At 34.2% G+C, this 14701-nt stretch overlaps 3 protein-coding genes across 5 annotated transcripts; 2 read left to right on the forward strand and 1 right to left on the reverse strand.

Moving 5' to 3' along the window:
• Positions 1-2047, reverse strand: LOC147918850 (uncharacterized). The gene is made up of 4 exons (XM_087503739.1): positions 1720-2047; positions 772-1319; positions 301-674; positions 1-49 (listed from the first exon to the last, which is right to left on the reverse strand). The coding sequence occupies exons 1-4, from the start codon at positions 1997-1999 to the stop codon at positions 1-3; spliced, it is 1251 nt and encodes a 416-aa protein (XP_087359865.1). The 5' UTR covers positions 2000-2047.
• Positions 2048-4658: 2611 nt separating this feature from the next.
• LOC104770818 (starch synthase 1, chloroplastic/amyloplastic) lies at positions 4659-9185 on the forward strand. 2 transcript variants are annotated; one of them, XM_087504663.1, is made up of 15 exons: positions 4659-5396; positions 5606-6036; positions 6132-6209; positions 6363-6487; positions 6614-6695; positions 6803-6976; positions 7100-7181; positions 7262-7353; positions 7485-7547; positions 7643-7732; positions 7930-8054; positions 8232-8340; positions 8428-8483; positions 8581-8620; positions 8725-9185. In XM_087504663.1, the coding sequence occupies exons 1-15, from the start codon at positions 5138-5140 to the stop codon at positions 8881-8883; spliced, it is 1965 nt and encodes a 654-aa protein (XP_087360789.1). In that variant the 5' UTR covers positions 4659-5137; the 3' UTR covers positions 8884-9185. The 2 variants fall into 2 exon arrangements, 1 of the variants encoding a protein (XP_087360789.1); XR_015592654.1 differs by having other exon boundaries at positions 4782-5396; positions 7643-7736.
• A 1360-nt stretch (positions 9186-10545) lies between these two features.
• LOC104770819 (protein ABIL3) lies at positions 10546-14048 on the forward strand. Of its 2 annotated transcripts, none has more exons than XM_010495273.3 (10): positions 10546-10905; positions 11981-12125; positions 12286-12368; positions 12496-12646; positions 12750-12849; positions 12944-13036; positions 13127-13169; positions 13262-13356; positions 13444-13571; positions 13670-14048. In XM_010495273.3, exons 2-10 carry the CDS (start codon positions 12030-12032, stop codon positions 13844-13846), a joined length of 966 nt encoding a protein of 321 aa, XP_010493575.1. In that variant the 5' UTR covers positions 10546-10905; positions 11981-12029; the 3' UTR covers positions 13847-14048. The 2 variants fall into 2 exon arrangements, with proteins under 2 accessions (XP_010493575.1, XP_087360790.1); XM_087504664.1 differs by having other exon boundaries at positions 10597-10905; positions 12040-12125.
• Positions 14049-14701: the final 653 nt, after the last annotated feature.

A 14701-nucleotide genomic window follows, 5' to 3' on the forward strand; every position in this document is an offset into this window, starting at 1 on the left:
CTACGAAATCTTCTCTAGCAATATCTCCATCAACATTTTGTTTGCCAGCCTGCCACAAAACAAAAGAACATATAACAACATCATTTTTAAGGTTTTACATTTTGTTTCAAAAGGGTTTTAAAAGGTTTAAGTCACTATGGTTGCCCTTTAATCAGTGTTATGCTGTAAATCCGTTAAAAACACTTTTTAAACAGAATAACTTTTAAAATAGATACTGACCTCTTCATTTATAACCTCTTCATTTCTATTCTGTCCATCTTCATCTTCGTGAGACTGCAAAGGGAAAAGAAAAAAAAGGACCTCAGTTTAAAGAGTTTAGTGTCCAATATATGCGAAAAGGTGCGATCTTGTAATCTTACTCCTTTATCCTTATCTTCCCCTGATGTGGTTTTGACAGCTTCTTCAATGGCTTCTAGTCTTTTGTTGAAGTCATCTAACATAAAGAGGATTATGTCAAGTTTTTCTGAATCTGACAAATTTTTCTCCATTTTCTCTTGTTTCTCAAAGACTGGCAATTTTTCCCCCATTTTATCAACTAATCTAGAAGACCATTCTTCTTTCTTCAACCTATAGCCTTTCATAACCAAGCCAATAACTTCTTCAAAATCATTGTCATCTTTATCAACCAAATGCTTATATTCTTGTGGATCTCCAATTATTGTTTTGACTTCAACCTACAAAAATAATCAAAATCCATCAAAACAAAACTCATCAAATATAGATAACCAATGAATAATCAAAACTACACTTTTAATAGAATTCAAAACTTACACAAGTTGCTGTCTTAATAGCTTCAACAATATCATCAAACCTTGCAAAACGACTTGATTGCCAGTTGAGAATCAGTGGATAGAATGTTCTGGAAAAATTACATCTTCTCGCAAATGTATCACCAAAAATTGGAACAGCACTCAAGGCCCATATATATAACGCCATGGGAAATCCCTTGACACTATACTGACCTTTTGACCAAGTATTTTTATCGAATTTCTGAATGCATGTGGCGAGAATGTTATACGCTTCCTTGCCCCATGGTTGGGCTGTATACATCTCGAAATCCGATGCATGCTTAAGCCTAGACAGAGGTATCTTCTCTGTTGAATTTGGTGTCATCAAAATAGCTTCTGTTAATACCACTGCAGCGAGGCATTCCTTTTCCTTGTCATCTAAAGGTTCTTCACCCTCTTCTGGTTCATTAAATAGTCGATATTGAAGTTGAGTTAAAGTGTAATCTCCTCTCACCGCCCAAGAATATGGTTCACTAATTGGATATTTGCCGTTATTCCTTGGTTCTCTATGAATAGGTTCGCATTGAATCCCTATGTTTAATAAAACAATGATGTTAGTTTGTTCAAACTTGCCTAATATAAACTGTTTCTAAAACCCTTTTAAATCCCTTTTAAAAGAGTTTTAAAAGGGTTTTAAAACTTCTAAAACGGGAAAACCCCTTTTACAATAGTTTTAAAAAGGTTTTAAAACCCTTTTAAAACCCTTTTACAATAGTTTAAAAGGTTTTCAAAAGGTTTTAAAACTTTTAAAACTTTTAAAACGGGAAGAACCCTTTTACAATAGAGTTTTAAAAGTGTTTAAAAGAGTTTAAAAGAGTTTTAAAAGGGTTTTAACGGGCTTTTAACAATTTTAAAGTTTAAAGGGGTTTTAAAAGGTTTTAAAAGGGTTTTTAAAAGGGTTTTAAAACCATTGCAAACACTTTATAATTACCTGTTGTAAGGAAGAACTCTCTCAAGGAGAACCGAAGAGGTTGCATGTCCACTGTAAACCATAAGTTTCTCCCTCTTGTCTTCAGCCTTCTCAGCATCAAGTAGTGGAATATTTTCCCAGAAAATCTGATGTCTCTGGCCGAAAGTTCGATGATGTGCCCAAGGAAGGAAGATTGAAGCTTCGTGAAAGATGCTTTTCCTAATGCATGTTTAACTTTGGCAACTAGGCTTAAGTCCGAATGTTGACATATGTTTGCTCCAACAATTGGTTCTAAACCCATACCATATGTTGGTTCTGGTAGTGCAAGGGGTTCAAAATCACTTGATGCCATCTGTTAAAGAAACACACTTAATTAGACTTTTCAACGGATTAACAAGAGTTTTAAAAGGGTTTTTAAAAATCAACATCACACGTTATCGATCTGAAGTCATCTTATCAACACACTTTATCAACATAATTCAACTACGACCGATCTAAAAATTGATATCAAATAGTTTAACAGGGACTTTCTAAAATCCAAGAGATAACAAAAATCCAAATTTACAAGACTTTACTAATTTCAAATCCATATCAAACACAATTATCGATCTGAATGCATCAGATCTGAATCTGGATCGATATCAAAGAAACTGAAGGGGCTATTAAAAACTGTTTTAAAAGAACATAAATCCAAATTTAAAAGAGTTTACTATTCCAAATTGATATCAAAGAAATCTAAAAGCCCTAAATTTAAAAAAGCGATAGTCCAAATTGATAAACCCAGAAAGAAACAAAGAAAGAATGAACCTGCCTGCGATAGAACCAGAATCAATGTCGGGAATTACGTGTACGAGAGACGAAAGCGCAGAATCGCCGCGAAGAAGGATCAAGAATCGCCGCGAAGAATCGCCGATGAACGAAGGAGAGAAGATCGTCGGTTGAGGAAGGAGAGAAGCACGGCGAAGTGGAGAGAAAATTAGGTTTCCTTCATTAAGGGTAAAAAAGTCTTTTTCACCAAAAAAATGGGTACCCTTAAAAATGGACCCTTCCCAATGGCATTTTTAAAAAGTGGAAAGAAAAAAGGGGCATTTTTGCTTTTCCCCCATATTTTTTTATGAATAGAATCCACAATAGTTTTTGTCCAACTATAATCATTACAAAAAATATTAGCAACAATATTATTTTTAAAAATTAAGGATTCGGGTTATCAAAAATTAATACCTGAATTTCATTATATTCAATTTTGTAGATCCACAATTATGATCAATGATCATCCATGAATTCAACTGAAACAAAAAAAATTATGTAATAGGTTACATATAAATAGAATTCTAGTTTAAATGTATTTGTAAACAGAACGAAATCCAAGTTCTTAGAAAATTACCATATATTTGTTATAAACAGAATCCATCATAATTTTCTGCAACTATAATCATTACAAAAAAAACATTAGCAACAATATTATTTTAAAAAATTAAAGATTCAGATTAGCAAAAATTAATATATGAATTTTATTATATTCAGTTTTGTAGATCCACAATTATGATCAATGATCATCCATAAATTCAACTGAAACAAAAAAAAAAATGTATTAGGTTACATATAAAAGTTTTTCAAATTACTAAACTACAAAAAAAAATATAGAAAATAATACAATATATATGTTAAACAGATGGAGAAACCACATACAAAGTCTATGATTGCTTGATCTTGCTTTCCAAACAACCACTACAAAAAAAAAACATAAAAATTAGAATCTGATGAATCATATAAAATTGTGAAAAGTTGTATTTGCTCATTTGCTTGTAGAATAAAAAATCATCGAATAAAAATATGATCATGTTTAGCCAAGAGAATAAAATTGAATAACAATCACCACTTAAAAAACACACAATTATTAATAATAAGTTACTGAATTGATTATTTTTGCTTGCTTCATCAACTTGTTCGTCCAATCTTGTTTTTGATATACAAAAAAACATCCATGGTCCATGGCAAGTACACCTAAAACACAATCAAACAGAACAAAATGAGTAAAATTTTTGATATGATTCAACATAATAATTAAAAATTATAGCAGCATAAAATTTAATTATGCAAAGCACCAAAGCATATGGATAGTACATCAACATGAAAAAAAAAAAAACAAAATCATACAATAGTAAAGTTGATTCATTAGAACCAAAATAATACAAAAGAAAAATTATACTCTCAAAACTATATGTTTAGCTTATTGAATCCGACTTCTACTGTTTTGGCTGAGCGTCTATATATATAGCTTAGAAGGAAAATCGTCATAATTATCTTTACCATTTTAATATTTTAAAAAATAGAAATTTTCTTTAAACAAATATTCGTAATATATTGTAATATTTATCTTCTATTTTTTTAAAGAGAGATATTGCATAAATATATTAGATTTCCGATTCTGTAAACAAATTTTGTTTTTTTTTTTAATTTTCGTTTTTTAATTTTTTTTAAAAAAATTAAAACTTAGAAAAAGGGTATAATTGTCCAGTTTTGAATCTCATTAATGGCAAATTAGTAATCTTAAGTCTGAGGATGAATGTGGTGCGTTTCAGCAACCTAAATAGAGAGTAAAAGCTTGTTCGAAATATTTATAAGGGTATTTTTCATTAAGGGCAAAGGAGATCAATTTTTGTGAGATTGGCTGTGAGCTCTCTCGACTTCTCCTTTAATATATTAGATAACTGTTAATTACGAATCCCATTAAACATTGTTTCTCGCAAGGCCTGTATAACTTTTGTAATTTACACAAAATAGGCCCAATACAATAAAAATCTTCAGCCCATGCCAACAATCACCAAAAAGTGGAGGTACCCCACTAAATACCACGTGGCAAAATGTGAGGCTTCAATTTCGGCAAGAAGTGTGTGAGTGATCCTTTTTTTACTCGTAAACTCGGTTCTTAATTTCGCGCTTTTCTGATAGATCCCTTTGGAACAACTAAACAACCATTAAAAATAACATACAAAATCATATCCAAAGATCTGAAAAATGTATGTTGCAAAACAGTAAGGGAACTAAAAAAAAAATCGAGTTATAACTGTTGGATCTATCAGTTTTTTTTTTTTTTTTTTATTGGGGGTTGGAGAAGGAATAAAATTAAATTTTGATTATGTTACCTAAAAGATCCAAAATTTTGTTTTAAGTCAAGAATAAAGAGGTTTATAATAATAGTGTACCACTCTCTGTGTGTGTGGGTTACAACAAGATTTGGAAGCATGTCGGCGAAGTTCGTATCGTAAAAAGGATTCTTTACGTAGTAGATAGGCCACAGGTGGTTTCAATCTTTCCCCAAAGTACCCCATTTCCTCCAAATCGACAAAAATATATTTCGAATTTCAAAATATCAAAAGAAATAAAAATAAAAATCAGAAACCTTCACTACTCATCACTCCTCTCTTCGATTTGATCAATGGCGTCGTCTCTTCAGATCAGTGGCTCCTCGGTTAGGTTCGAGCCGCTCCTCGGGTTAAACCGAACCGGTTATTCCCGTCCGATCGGGAGTCTCGGTTTCCCTCGTTTTCGCCGGAGATTTAGTATCAAACGTCCGTTGTTGCTCCGTCGTTCTTCTTCTTCTTCCTTCTCCGGTGGTGGTGATGATAAAGGATTTATCGCTGACGCAGAGAGAGATGGCTCTGGCTCCGTTCTTGGATTTCAGCTCAGTCCTCCTGGTAAAAATTTCTTGGATTGAGTTTCTTCTTAGTGTTTCTTTCATCAACGGCTTGTTTAGAAATATTGATTTTATTCACCCGCTGCGTTTGTGAATTTAGGGATTTGGTGGTTGTTTAGGTTTTATAATCTTTGATTTTCATTTCTGATATAGAGTAGTAGTACAATTTGGGGTTCAGAATTTTGATTTTGATTTTTTTTGGTTCTACAGGTGATCAGAAACTCTTTGGCACTAGCACTAACGACATTACACATCAAGGAGAGAAGAAAGAGGTTATTGATGAAACAGTAATGGCTGATTTTGGTGTACCTGGGAATAGAGCTGTTGTTGAAGAAGGAGCTGCAGAAGTTGGAGTTCCCAGTGGCAAAGCTGAAGTTGTCAATAACCTCGTTTTCGTTACCTCCGAGGCTGCTCCTTACTCTAAAACAGGAGGGTTAGGAGATGTTTGTGGTTCTTTGCCTATAGCTCTTGCTGGTCGTGGGCATCGTGTTATGGTTGTTTCTCCTCGGTACCTCAATGGAACCGCTGGTGACAAGAACTATGCCAGGGCTAAGGATTTGGGGGTCCGTATTAATGTAAATTGCTTTGGAGGTTCTCAAGAAGTTTCCTTTTATCATGAATATAGAGATGGTGTTGACTGGGTAACCACTAATCTCGTCTTGCGTAAATCTTTTGTGGATTTTTGACAATCTCCATTCATTGACAAGTTGTTTTTGTCTTTGTTAACTGTTTTTAGGTTTTTGTTGATCATAAATCCTACCATCGACCAGGAAATCCATATGGAGATAGTAAAGGAGCCTTTGGTGATAATCAGGTACTACTACTGTTGATCGAAATACTTGTCCAAAGAAAGATTTATTTTTCTATATTGTAACTTTCCTTTTATTGTGTGAATGTTGTGTGTTTAAATCGTGTGCTCTACCAAAAATGACAAAAATGCCTCGTCTCTCACATTTTATTATTACAGTTTCGGTTCACGTTACTTTGCCATGCCGCGTGTGAAGCCCCTCTTGTGCTTCCTCTTGGAGGGTTCACTTACGGAGAGAAATCCCTTTTCCTTGTCAATGACTGGCATGCCGGACTTGTTCCCATGTAACCTTTTCTTACTCACATTACCTTACTATTGGGTTCAACTAACAGATGTGCAGGATTGCAGTTTCATTTGATGGACTTTATGTTGTGTATTTTAACACTCATGTGTATCCCCTTTGATTCCAGACTTTTGGCTGCAAAGTATCGCCCATACGGAGTTTATAAGGATGCAAGAAGCATTCTCATTATACATAACCTTGCTCACCAGGTAAAAATCTTAAAGCATTTCTCTAGACTCGAATATCTATTCTCTTTGTGATTTATATATGGTCGTAAGTTATTTTGCATTTCATAATTTGGTTCTATTACTGAAAGGGAGTGGAGCCAGCAGCTACTTACACCAACTTAGGACTGCCTTCAGAATGGTATGGAGCTGTCGGGTGGGTGTTTCCAACATGGGCAAGAACTCATGCTCTTGACACTGGTGAAGCAGTTAATGTTCTCAAGGGTGCTATTGTTACCTCTGACCGTATCATTACTGTGAGCCAGGTGATGGATCTTTGTAAACATAACCCCTAATTGTTAGTGACCACAATCACTAATACTAATTATTGTAAACTATAAGTTGGATGAGTTGGTATTCTGATTGGAACTTGCTTTCCGCTTTTTCAGGGCTATGCATGGGAAATCACTACTGTTGAAGGTGGATATGGTCTGCAAGACTTGCTTTCTAGTCGGAAGAGTGTTATAAATGGTACTGTTCACTGATCCTAAAACCCTGTCTCTTATTACTTAGACATTTTTCCAAGCTGATATTCTTGCGATGATTATCAGGGATAACAAATGGAATTAATATTGATGAGTGGAATCCGTCCACAGATGAACACATTCCTTTCCATTATTCTGCTGATGATATCTCCGAGAAGGTGATGTGAAGTTTTCTTGAGTAAATGCTCCATAATCTAGCAAATCCAGTGCATTATTATGGTGAATGAATTCTCTGCTTTGGGCATTGATATGGTGAATTGACTTTCTGTGTCTGCTTTGGGCATTGCAGGTCAAATGCAAGATGGCACTACAAAAGGAATTGGGTCTTCCCATTAGGCCTGAATGTCCTATGGTGTGATTTCAAAAGCCAAACTTTTCAATTTTTCAGATTCAGTTTTGTCTTAAATCAAACTCATGTAGCCTGGCGTGGCTTGAAACTTTTCTCAGATTGGGTTTATTGGAAGACTTGATTACCAGAAGGGCATTGATCTGATCCAAACCGCTGGTCCTGATCTCATGGTGGATGACATTCAATTCGTAAGTGAGTCTTTTGAACAGATTGACTGAAAAGCACACAGTGCAAGTGGCTGGTGTGTTTTTCACATGTTTCTTAAGCCCGAGGCAGAAATTTGTTTGGCTTGTGTAGCACTTTTCTGTATACTGATATACCTTTTTTCAGTGAAAGACATGTTTCTTTCTTATTGACCTATTTAATGTGATTTGGTTTCTTTCAGGTCATGCTTGGGTCAGGTGACCCAAAATATGAAAGCTGGATGAGAAGTATGGAGGAAACATACAGAGACAAATTCCGTGGTTGGGTTGGCTTCAATGTTCCAATCTCTCATCGAATCACAGCCGGGTAAGAAAATAAGAATGTCTTTCTAACTTAGACTTTTGTCAAATTCCAAAAGACTCTACTTATCTAGGTAGATCGATTCATTAAATTTTCACATGTGTCATGTGAAGGAGCTGTTGTAGAAAACCTTAAGATTGTCACAAACATCTCACTGGCTTTTGTTTTGAAATCTATAACCAGATGTGACATCCTTCTGATGCCGTCAAGATTCGAGCCTTGCGGTTTAAATCAATTATACGCAATGAGATACGGAACCATTCCAGTCGTTCATGGCACTGGAGGACTCAGAGTGAGTTTCTTAAAATCTTCAAAAACCGGATAAAATACAAAATCAGAGAATTGTTTGATAGTATAATTGGATCATAATTGTTGTCAGGATACGGTTGAGAACTTCAACCCTTACGCAGAAGGTGGAGCTGGTGCTGGTACAGGGTAATATATTCCTCTGTATTGACAAATGAATGTGACAGATCAAAGTCCTATGAATTGTATTTTTATGAATCTTTCTTTTGTGGTTTTAATGTTTCAGGTGGGTGTTCACTCCCTTATCGAAAGACAGCATGGTGTCAGTAAGTCTTATCACACTCTCTATTTCTCTTTAGGATTTGCGATATACGTTTTTGGTTAGGAGGGATTTGTGGGTGAAATGACCCTATTGTGTTACATAATTCAGGCCTTGAGGTTGGCTGCAGCAACGTACAGGGAGTATAGAGAGTCATGGGAAGGATTGATGAGAAGAGGAATGACCCAAAACTATTCTTGGGAAAACGCTGCCGTTCAGTATGAGCAAGTTTTCCAGTGGGTTTTCATGGACCCTCCCTACGTCAGCTAGACCCAACACAAATCGAAACAAACCGAGTTGGACCGGATCGGACCTGACCAGACCTGACCAATCAGATGGAATATAGGGCTATTGTGGAACCTTCTATTCCGGTTATCGAAAATCTATGAATGGTTTTCAACGTTTCCAGTTCCACAATAAGCCGTGTGTATGTTATTGCATCGTATGACTTTTGTTTTGGGGAGGTATAGTAGATTAGTTACGAGGCTATAATATATGTTTCTTCTGTTGGTTATGATATGTACTTTTCCAATGATGATTGTTAAGTTTAATAATGATGATTTCATAACAAATTAGTGGGCTCTATTCGTTAAAACAAATAATTTGACCAAGTTTTAATTAATGATATAGATGAGAATGAGTAGGAGAGCAGTAACACACAAATGATCGAAAACGTAAAATATAATTGAGTTTCTCATTAGACGTGCTTACCTTAAAACAATCAAACACCAAATATTACAAAACATGAAGTGAAGTATCAACGACTTTATAACATGATACTAATTAGAAAGAAGGACCAGTAATTTTGATCAACCAAACGATGACGACTATTAAAGAGATCATCATTTCGTTATAGTATAGGCATTAGATGTTCAACATTTATTGACAGATCGGTCGATCATCTCATGTTTGATCTATTATTCTGATAACAAGTAAATGGGTTAATGGGGTTAGGAAAGAGTTCAAAATAAGGTCTCTTAATTATTTAGTTGTTATAATGTTTCGTTGAAATGAAAATGCTATCGTTCGAGCACGCACGATCCTAAAATTCTCTATTATTGCAATTATTAATATTGTTATCCTCTAATTCGTTGAAGAATGCCATATTTGTGTAGTTCACATTCAAAAAAACATTTCCTAAAGTTGACCAACCAGTTAACACTGAAAAGTGTATATGATAATGATTGTTTTGTTTTTCTGTTTTTTTATTTTTCTTTCTTCCTGTTACAACAAAACGTAATGAAGATATTTCTCAATAAAATTAAATTTGGAATTGAAAACAATACCTAACGCATAATAATTAGTTTCCATGAAAAAACAGTACTCGTACGTTAAACATATTAAATGTCTAATAGTGACTCATAAAATATATATTGATAGTGTAGCCTGTGTTTTCTTTTTCGGTGCTTAATACATCATCAACCATTTGAAACTTTGAAATCCTAAATACCGATATTAGTGGACAAAACAAAAAAAAAAAAATCAGCCATACACAAAAATAATTATGTAATTATGCTATAATTTTTATTTTATTTTTTATTTAAGTAGAAAATAATAAAATGTGTAATATACACGAAATAAATTCTTTTTTTTTATGGTAACATGACATATACCGAGATATACTTAAAGAGATTGACAATGTTTTAAATCACAAAAATTTAGAATTAGATATACCAAAAAATATTTAACCACATAGATGTATAGGAGAAGATTAAAAAATTTAAATGTTATTTCACCGATACGTTTTTATTCATAAACTTAGAATAATAAAAAATACGATTAAAATTTTTAAGTATTCAAATTTTTGTTAGATGAAAACAAAGAAGTGTTTTTCTAAAATTTTGTCACACATTCATTTATGTTTATAGTTGAAAAGTTGAATTTATACATGGGCTACTTATTTTTTAATAAACTAAAATAAATTTTCTTTTCCTTGAATTGAATTTAATTTCAATAAAAGAAAGAAATAAAACAGAGCAAGAAGAGCAATCTCTCCGGTAATGATGGACAAAAGTGGGTAAGTCAGTGGGAATAGAGGTCTCTGATACCAAACACAAACCCTTTTTTCTTCACTTTTCTTCCCTCTAATCACTCTCTTGTCTTTGTCGTCGTCCCCTTTCCTCTTTCGTCCTACTTGTAATGTGTAAACCTTGACAAAAAAAAAAAAGAAAAAAGAGAGTCTTTTTGGTGTTTAAATTTTTGTCAATCTGTTTCTCGAGCTTCACTAGCGAGAGGAGGAACGAAACAAAAAAGGCAAGAGGCTTCTTGTCGTAGTGAGAAGAAGAATCTCAGGTGAATTTCTTGTATTCTTTCGCCTATCTGTTGTTCTCATTATCTGTTTTATTCGACAAACATTCAGTTTCGATATGTCAAAACAAGGTTGAGACTTTAGACGACTGAGTTCTCTTTAAAAACCATTTTTAGGACATGATTGGTAAAATTTGAATTGGGTCTTTGTTCATATGGTAAAAAATTTGGAATTTTTCAATGTTCTTGATTAAGGGTTTTAGGGTGAATGTTATAATGGGGTTTTGATTTTTGGATGACGATTCCTTGTTTTAGTGTTTTAGATTAATCACGTGCACTGGTCTTTTCATTTGCTTTGGAACATAAGTCGCAGTTCTTGATGAGTAAAGCTAATTGTATTGATCTGAGTTGGTTTATATTTTCTAGTTCTTTGGTTTTGAATAGTAAACAAATGCCACCTTTTCTCTGGGAGATTTTGTTAATATCTTATAGACTTCTGAAAAAACAAGTCGTGTTATAAAAGATTCAGACAAAATCTGTTTTTGTTTCAGATTAAATTGTTTGGTTTGCTTTAGAGCTGTGGATTCTACTTCTTGTCTGTTTGTTATTCTTTTATTATGATTTAGTTAGCGTGTTCTTGTTACCTTAAACATCCACAGAATCATGTTATCTTTTGTTTTAAAATTCCTTTTAAATGGTTGAGATCTGTGATCCAAAACATTCACGACCTTCTTGTGGGAATCAGAATCCCCTAATTTGTTTGTTCTTTTTGGACTTAAAGTTACAAAACTCATGCTTTCATATGGATCTATATATATATATATTATTAGGTACTTTAGTTTCAACTTTTGCTAGCAGCTTAATACCAAGTCTTTCTGAGTGTTTCGGATCAATGATGTAGTAGTCTCTCATGTTTACTGCAATACCCATTTGTTTGTTTGTCATTGTCTGACATTACTTGCTTAGATATTGTCTTTATCTTCTGATTGTGTAAGTTTGAGTCAGTTGTCTTTTTTTTCTGCTCACATGTTATAGGAAATGTGGCTTTGAAGTATTCGTATGACTGAAGATTGACTATTTTGTTCTCTTCATTCTTATTTATATCATTTCATTTCCACAGTGAAAGAGAGAACTGAAGTTGGGATTGCATTGCTAATCTTTGAATCAAAATGAGTGCAGCGGCTACAATGCCTATGCCCCGAGAAGCGTCTAATTACGATGAGATCTCTATGCAACAGAGCATGCTCTTCTCTGATAGTCTTAAGGTAGATTCTAAACTTTTGAAGTTGACTAATCTTTACTAAGTCTTGGGATCATCGCTAAAAGTTTTCCGAAAAATTTCCCATGTTTGACGAACCAGTCTGATTATTAGCAAGATAAGGATTCTAGTAGACGTTTTTGTGATACGATATCTTTGTTTTACAGGATCTTAAAAATCTGAGAACACAGTTGTATTCAGCAGCTGAGTATTTCGAATTATCCTACACGAATGATGAACAAAAACAGATGTGAGTGAGTTTATTCCTCTCGGTACTCTTTGTTCTATTTCTCAGTGATCTTAGTTTACAACTCTGAATATTTTTCGTTAGACTTTCTTGTTTTGGGGTCTTATAAGTTGCTTATGTGTATATGTAGAGTCGTGGAGACACTGAAAGATTACGCGTTAAAGGCTCTGGTGAATACAGTTGACCATTTGGGCTCTGTTACCTATAAAGTCAATGACTTTGTTGATGAAAAAGTTGATGAAGTTGCAGGAACCGAACTACGAGTGTCTTGCATTGAACAGGTACTATAATTACTCCTTAGTAAACTTTTGCTGATAATGGTGTTCTAAAAGGCACCTTAGATTGATTTCGTTTACGTTACTGAGTGTTCTTGTATATGTATAGAGGCTACGGATGTGCCAAGAGTACATGGATCATGAAGGTCGTTCACAGCAGTCACTTGTGATTGACACTCCAAAGTTCCACAAACGATACATCTTGCCTTGTAAGTTTCTCTCTTATTTGTAACCATCAAGTCTCATCCTCTTTCTTGTTGTTTTTGAGACTCACTACGTAAAAAAAACTACATTCTCTATCAGCGGGGGAAATCAAAAGAGGTGCCAACCTCGCAGAGCTGAAGAATGTTGAAGGTAGTTTTGATGGAGAAGAGGGCTTGAACCAATTCAGAAATGGTATAAATTTCCCTTACATCTACATGTCCAAGATTTTATATTTGTTCCAAAACCTGATTCTTGATTTGATCTGTTTCTTGTTTCCTAAAGCTGTTCGTGCTACAATTCGTGAAACGCCTCCACCACCCGTAAGGTAAACTCCCTTATTCCTCCTAGTGAGTTCCCTTTGTTAGCTGACTGGAATGTTTTAATCATTGATGGGTTGGTTTATTGCTTTTTTTGCAGGAAACAAATAGTTCAGTCTCCGTCTCTTAGGAAACCTCAACGTTCAGCAACTTTTTCGTTCTCGTCTATCGCCACAGCACCAAAGAAAGAACAAGGTAAAAAAACAGCTTTAGCTTGAAACTGCTGTTTTGGGATTAATGTGAATACAAACCCTCTAACTGCTGTGTTGCTTGGAAAACCAGATAAGAGAGCAGTATCACCGCATCGGTTTCCACTTCTAAGATCTGGTTCAGTTGCTATCCGACCGTCCTCAGTTAGCCGGCCAACGACCCCTAGCAAGAGTAGAGCGGTATCTCCAACTCCTAAACGGGTAAGCTTCAGTTACATTATTTCATGCACTCACTCAGGCTCTATCTTTACCGGTCTTGTGCTTTACGGGTTATGATTCTTGTTTTCTTTACGGTTCAGTATCCGTCAGAACCGAGGAGATCGGCTTCGGTTCGGGTTGCGTTTGAGAAAGAAGCCCATAAAGAACCAGAGCATCAACAACAACCGAGCAAGAGCAAGCGGCTGCTTAAGGCATTGCTTAGCCGACGCAAAACCAAGAAGGACGATACACTCTACACTTACTTGGACGAATATTGAACCGAAAGGTGGTTTTGGGTTTCGACTGGTAAACCGGAAATTACATTCCAATTTTTATTGCATTTTTGTGTAATATAATAATGTCAATATATACGTTTTTGTTACATTTTTTATGTGAATGCAATATTTCTTACAATCGTATTGAAAAAGAATTCACCGATTTAATAAAATACACTACAAATTTTACTTCCAAGAACAAAAACCACAATTTTATTCTTGAATATTACACTTGATGATGTTTATACTTACCAAAATTGTTTAGTTGTTTACACTTTTATTTCCAAGTTCCAACAACCAAATTCACTTTTTCTTACTAATCTTTTTTTTTGGTAGTGATCTTTTTTTTTTTTTTGGTAGTGATCTTTATATTTATTTATAATTATGCTTTAACAAAAATGGAGTTTTTTAAAAGCTTTTCTAATCAAATTTTTATGTCCATGTAAATCGCCGATCAACCACTAAGGTTGTGTTTCTATGTATATAAAAACATACAATATGATCATTTTATACTCAAATGTAAGACTAAAGCACAAACGCAAAAAAAAAGGAACGTGACGATACCGTTTCCTGAAATACTCGCATCCGAATTTTCGTTAAACTGTGATAGAAATTAAATTTTGTGTTTTGATTTGTTTACCAAATGCAAACATTACACTTAAACTTTGAAACAATCATTTCTTTATTGTCAAGAAGGATGAAGGTAGTACAAACACAGATTAGTTTATAGAAAAGAAATACAAAGTTGATCGACATGGAAGATAAAACCGACTAGAGAGCCTTAAAACATGACACCAACTTACGAGTCTTCTCAACGTCAAATGATTTATAATTAGATTCCGGTTTCAGTTTTCGATT

The sequence above is a fragment of the Camelina sativa genome, chromosome 20 (assembly GCF_030686135.1).
Source record: "Camelina sativa cultivar CO46 ecotype springtype chromosome 20, ASM3068613v1".
In the NCBI taxonomy this organism is placed as follows: Eukaryota; Viridiplantae; Streptophyta; class Magnoliopsida; order Brassicales; family Brassicaceae; genus Camelina; species Camelina sativa.

Excerpts from the sequence above, each read along its gene's own strand:
- LOC147918850 (XM_087503739.1), bottom strand. The coding sequence starts at position 1,999 with ATGGGTTTAGAACCAATTGTTGGAGCAAACATATGTCAACATTCGGAC. Across the intron at positions 1,320-1,719 it reads AGAGTTCTTCCTTACAACAG|GGATTCAATGCGAACCTATT; the intron begins GTAATTATAAAG and ends TATTAAACATAG. Across the intron at positions 50-300 it reads ACTAAACTCTTTAAACTGAG|GCTGGCAAACAAAATGTTGA; the intron begins GTCCTTTTTTTT and ends GTTTTGTGGCAG.
- LOC104770818 (XM_087504663.1), top strand. The coding sequence starts at position 5,138 with ATGGCGTCGTCTCTTCAGATCAGTGGCTCCTCGGTTAGGTTCGAGCCG. Across the intron at positions 6,037-6,131 it reads ATAGAGATGGTGTTGACTGG|GTTTTTGTTGATCATAAATC; the intron begins GTAACCACTAAT and ends AACTGTTTTTAG. Across the intron at positions 7,182-7,261 it reads TCGGAAGAGTGTTATAAATG|GGATAACAAATGGAATTAAT; the intron begins GTACTGTTCACT and ends GATGATTATCAG.
- LOC104770819 (XM_010495273.3), top strand. The coding sequence starts at position 12,030 with ATGAGTGCAGCGGCTACAATGCCTATGCCCCGAGAAGCGTCTAATTAC. Across the intron at positions 12,647-12,749 it reads GAGTGTCTTGCATTGAACAG|AGGCTACGGATGTGCCAAGA; the intron begins GTACTATAATTA and ends GTATATGTATAG. Across the intron at positions 13,357-13,443 it reads AGCACCAAAGAAAGAACAAG|ATAAGAGAGCAGTATCACCG; the intron begins GTAAAAAAACAG and ends TTGGAAAACCAG.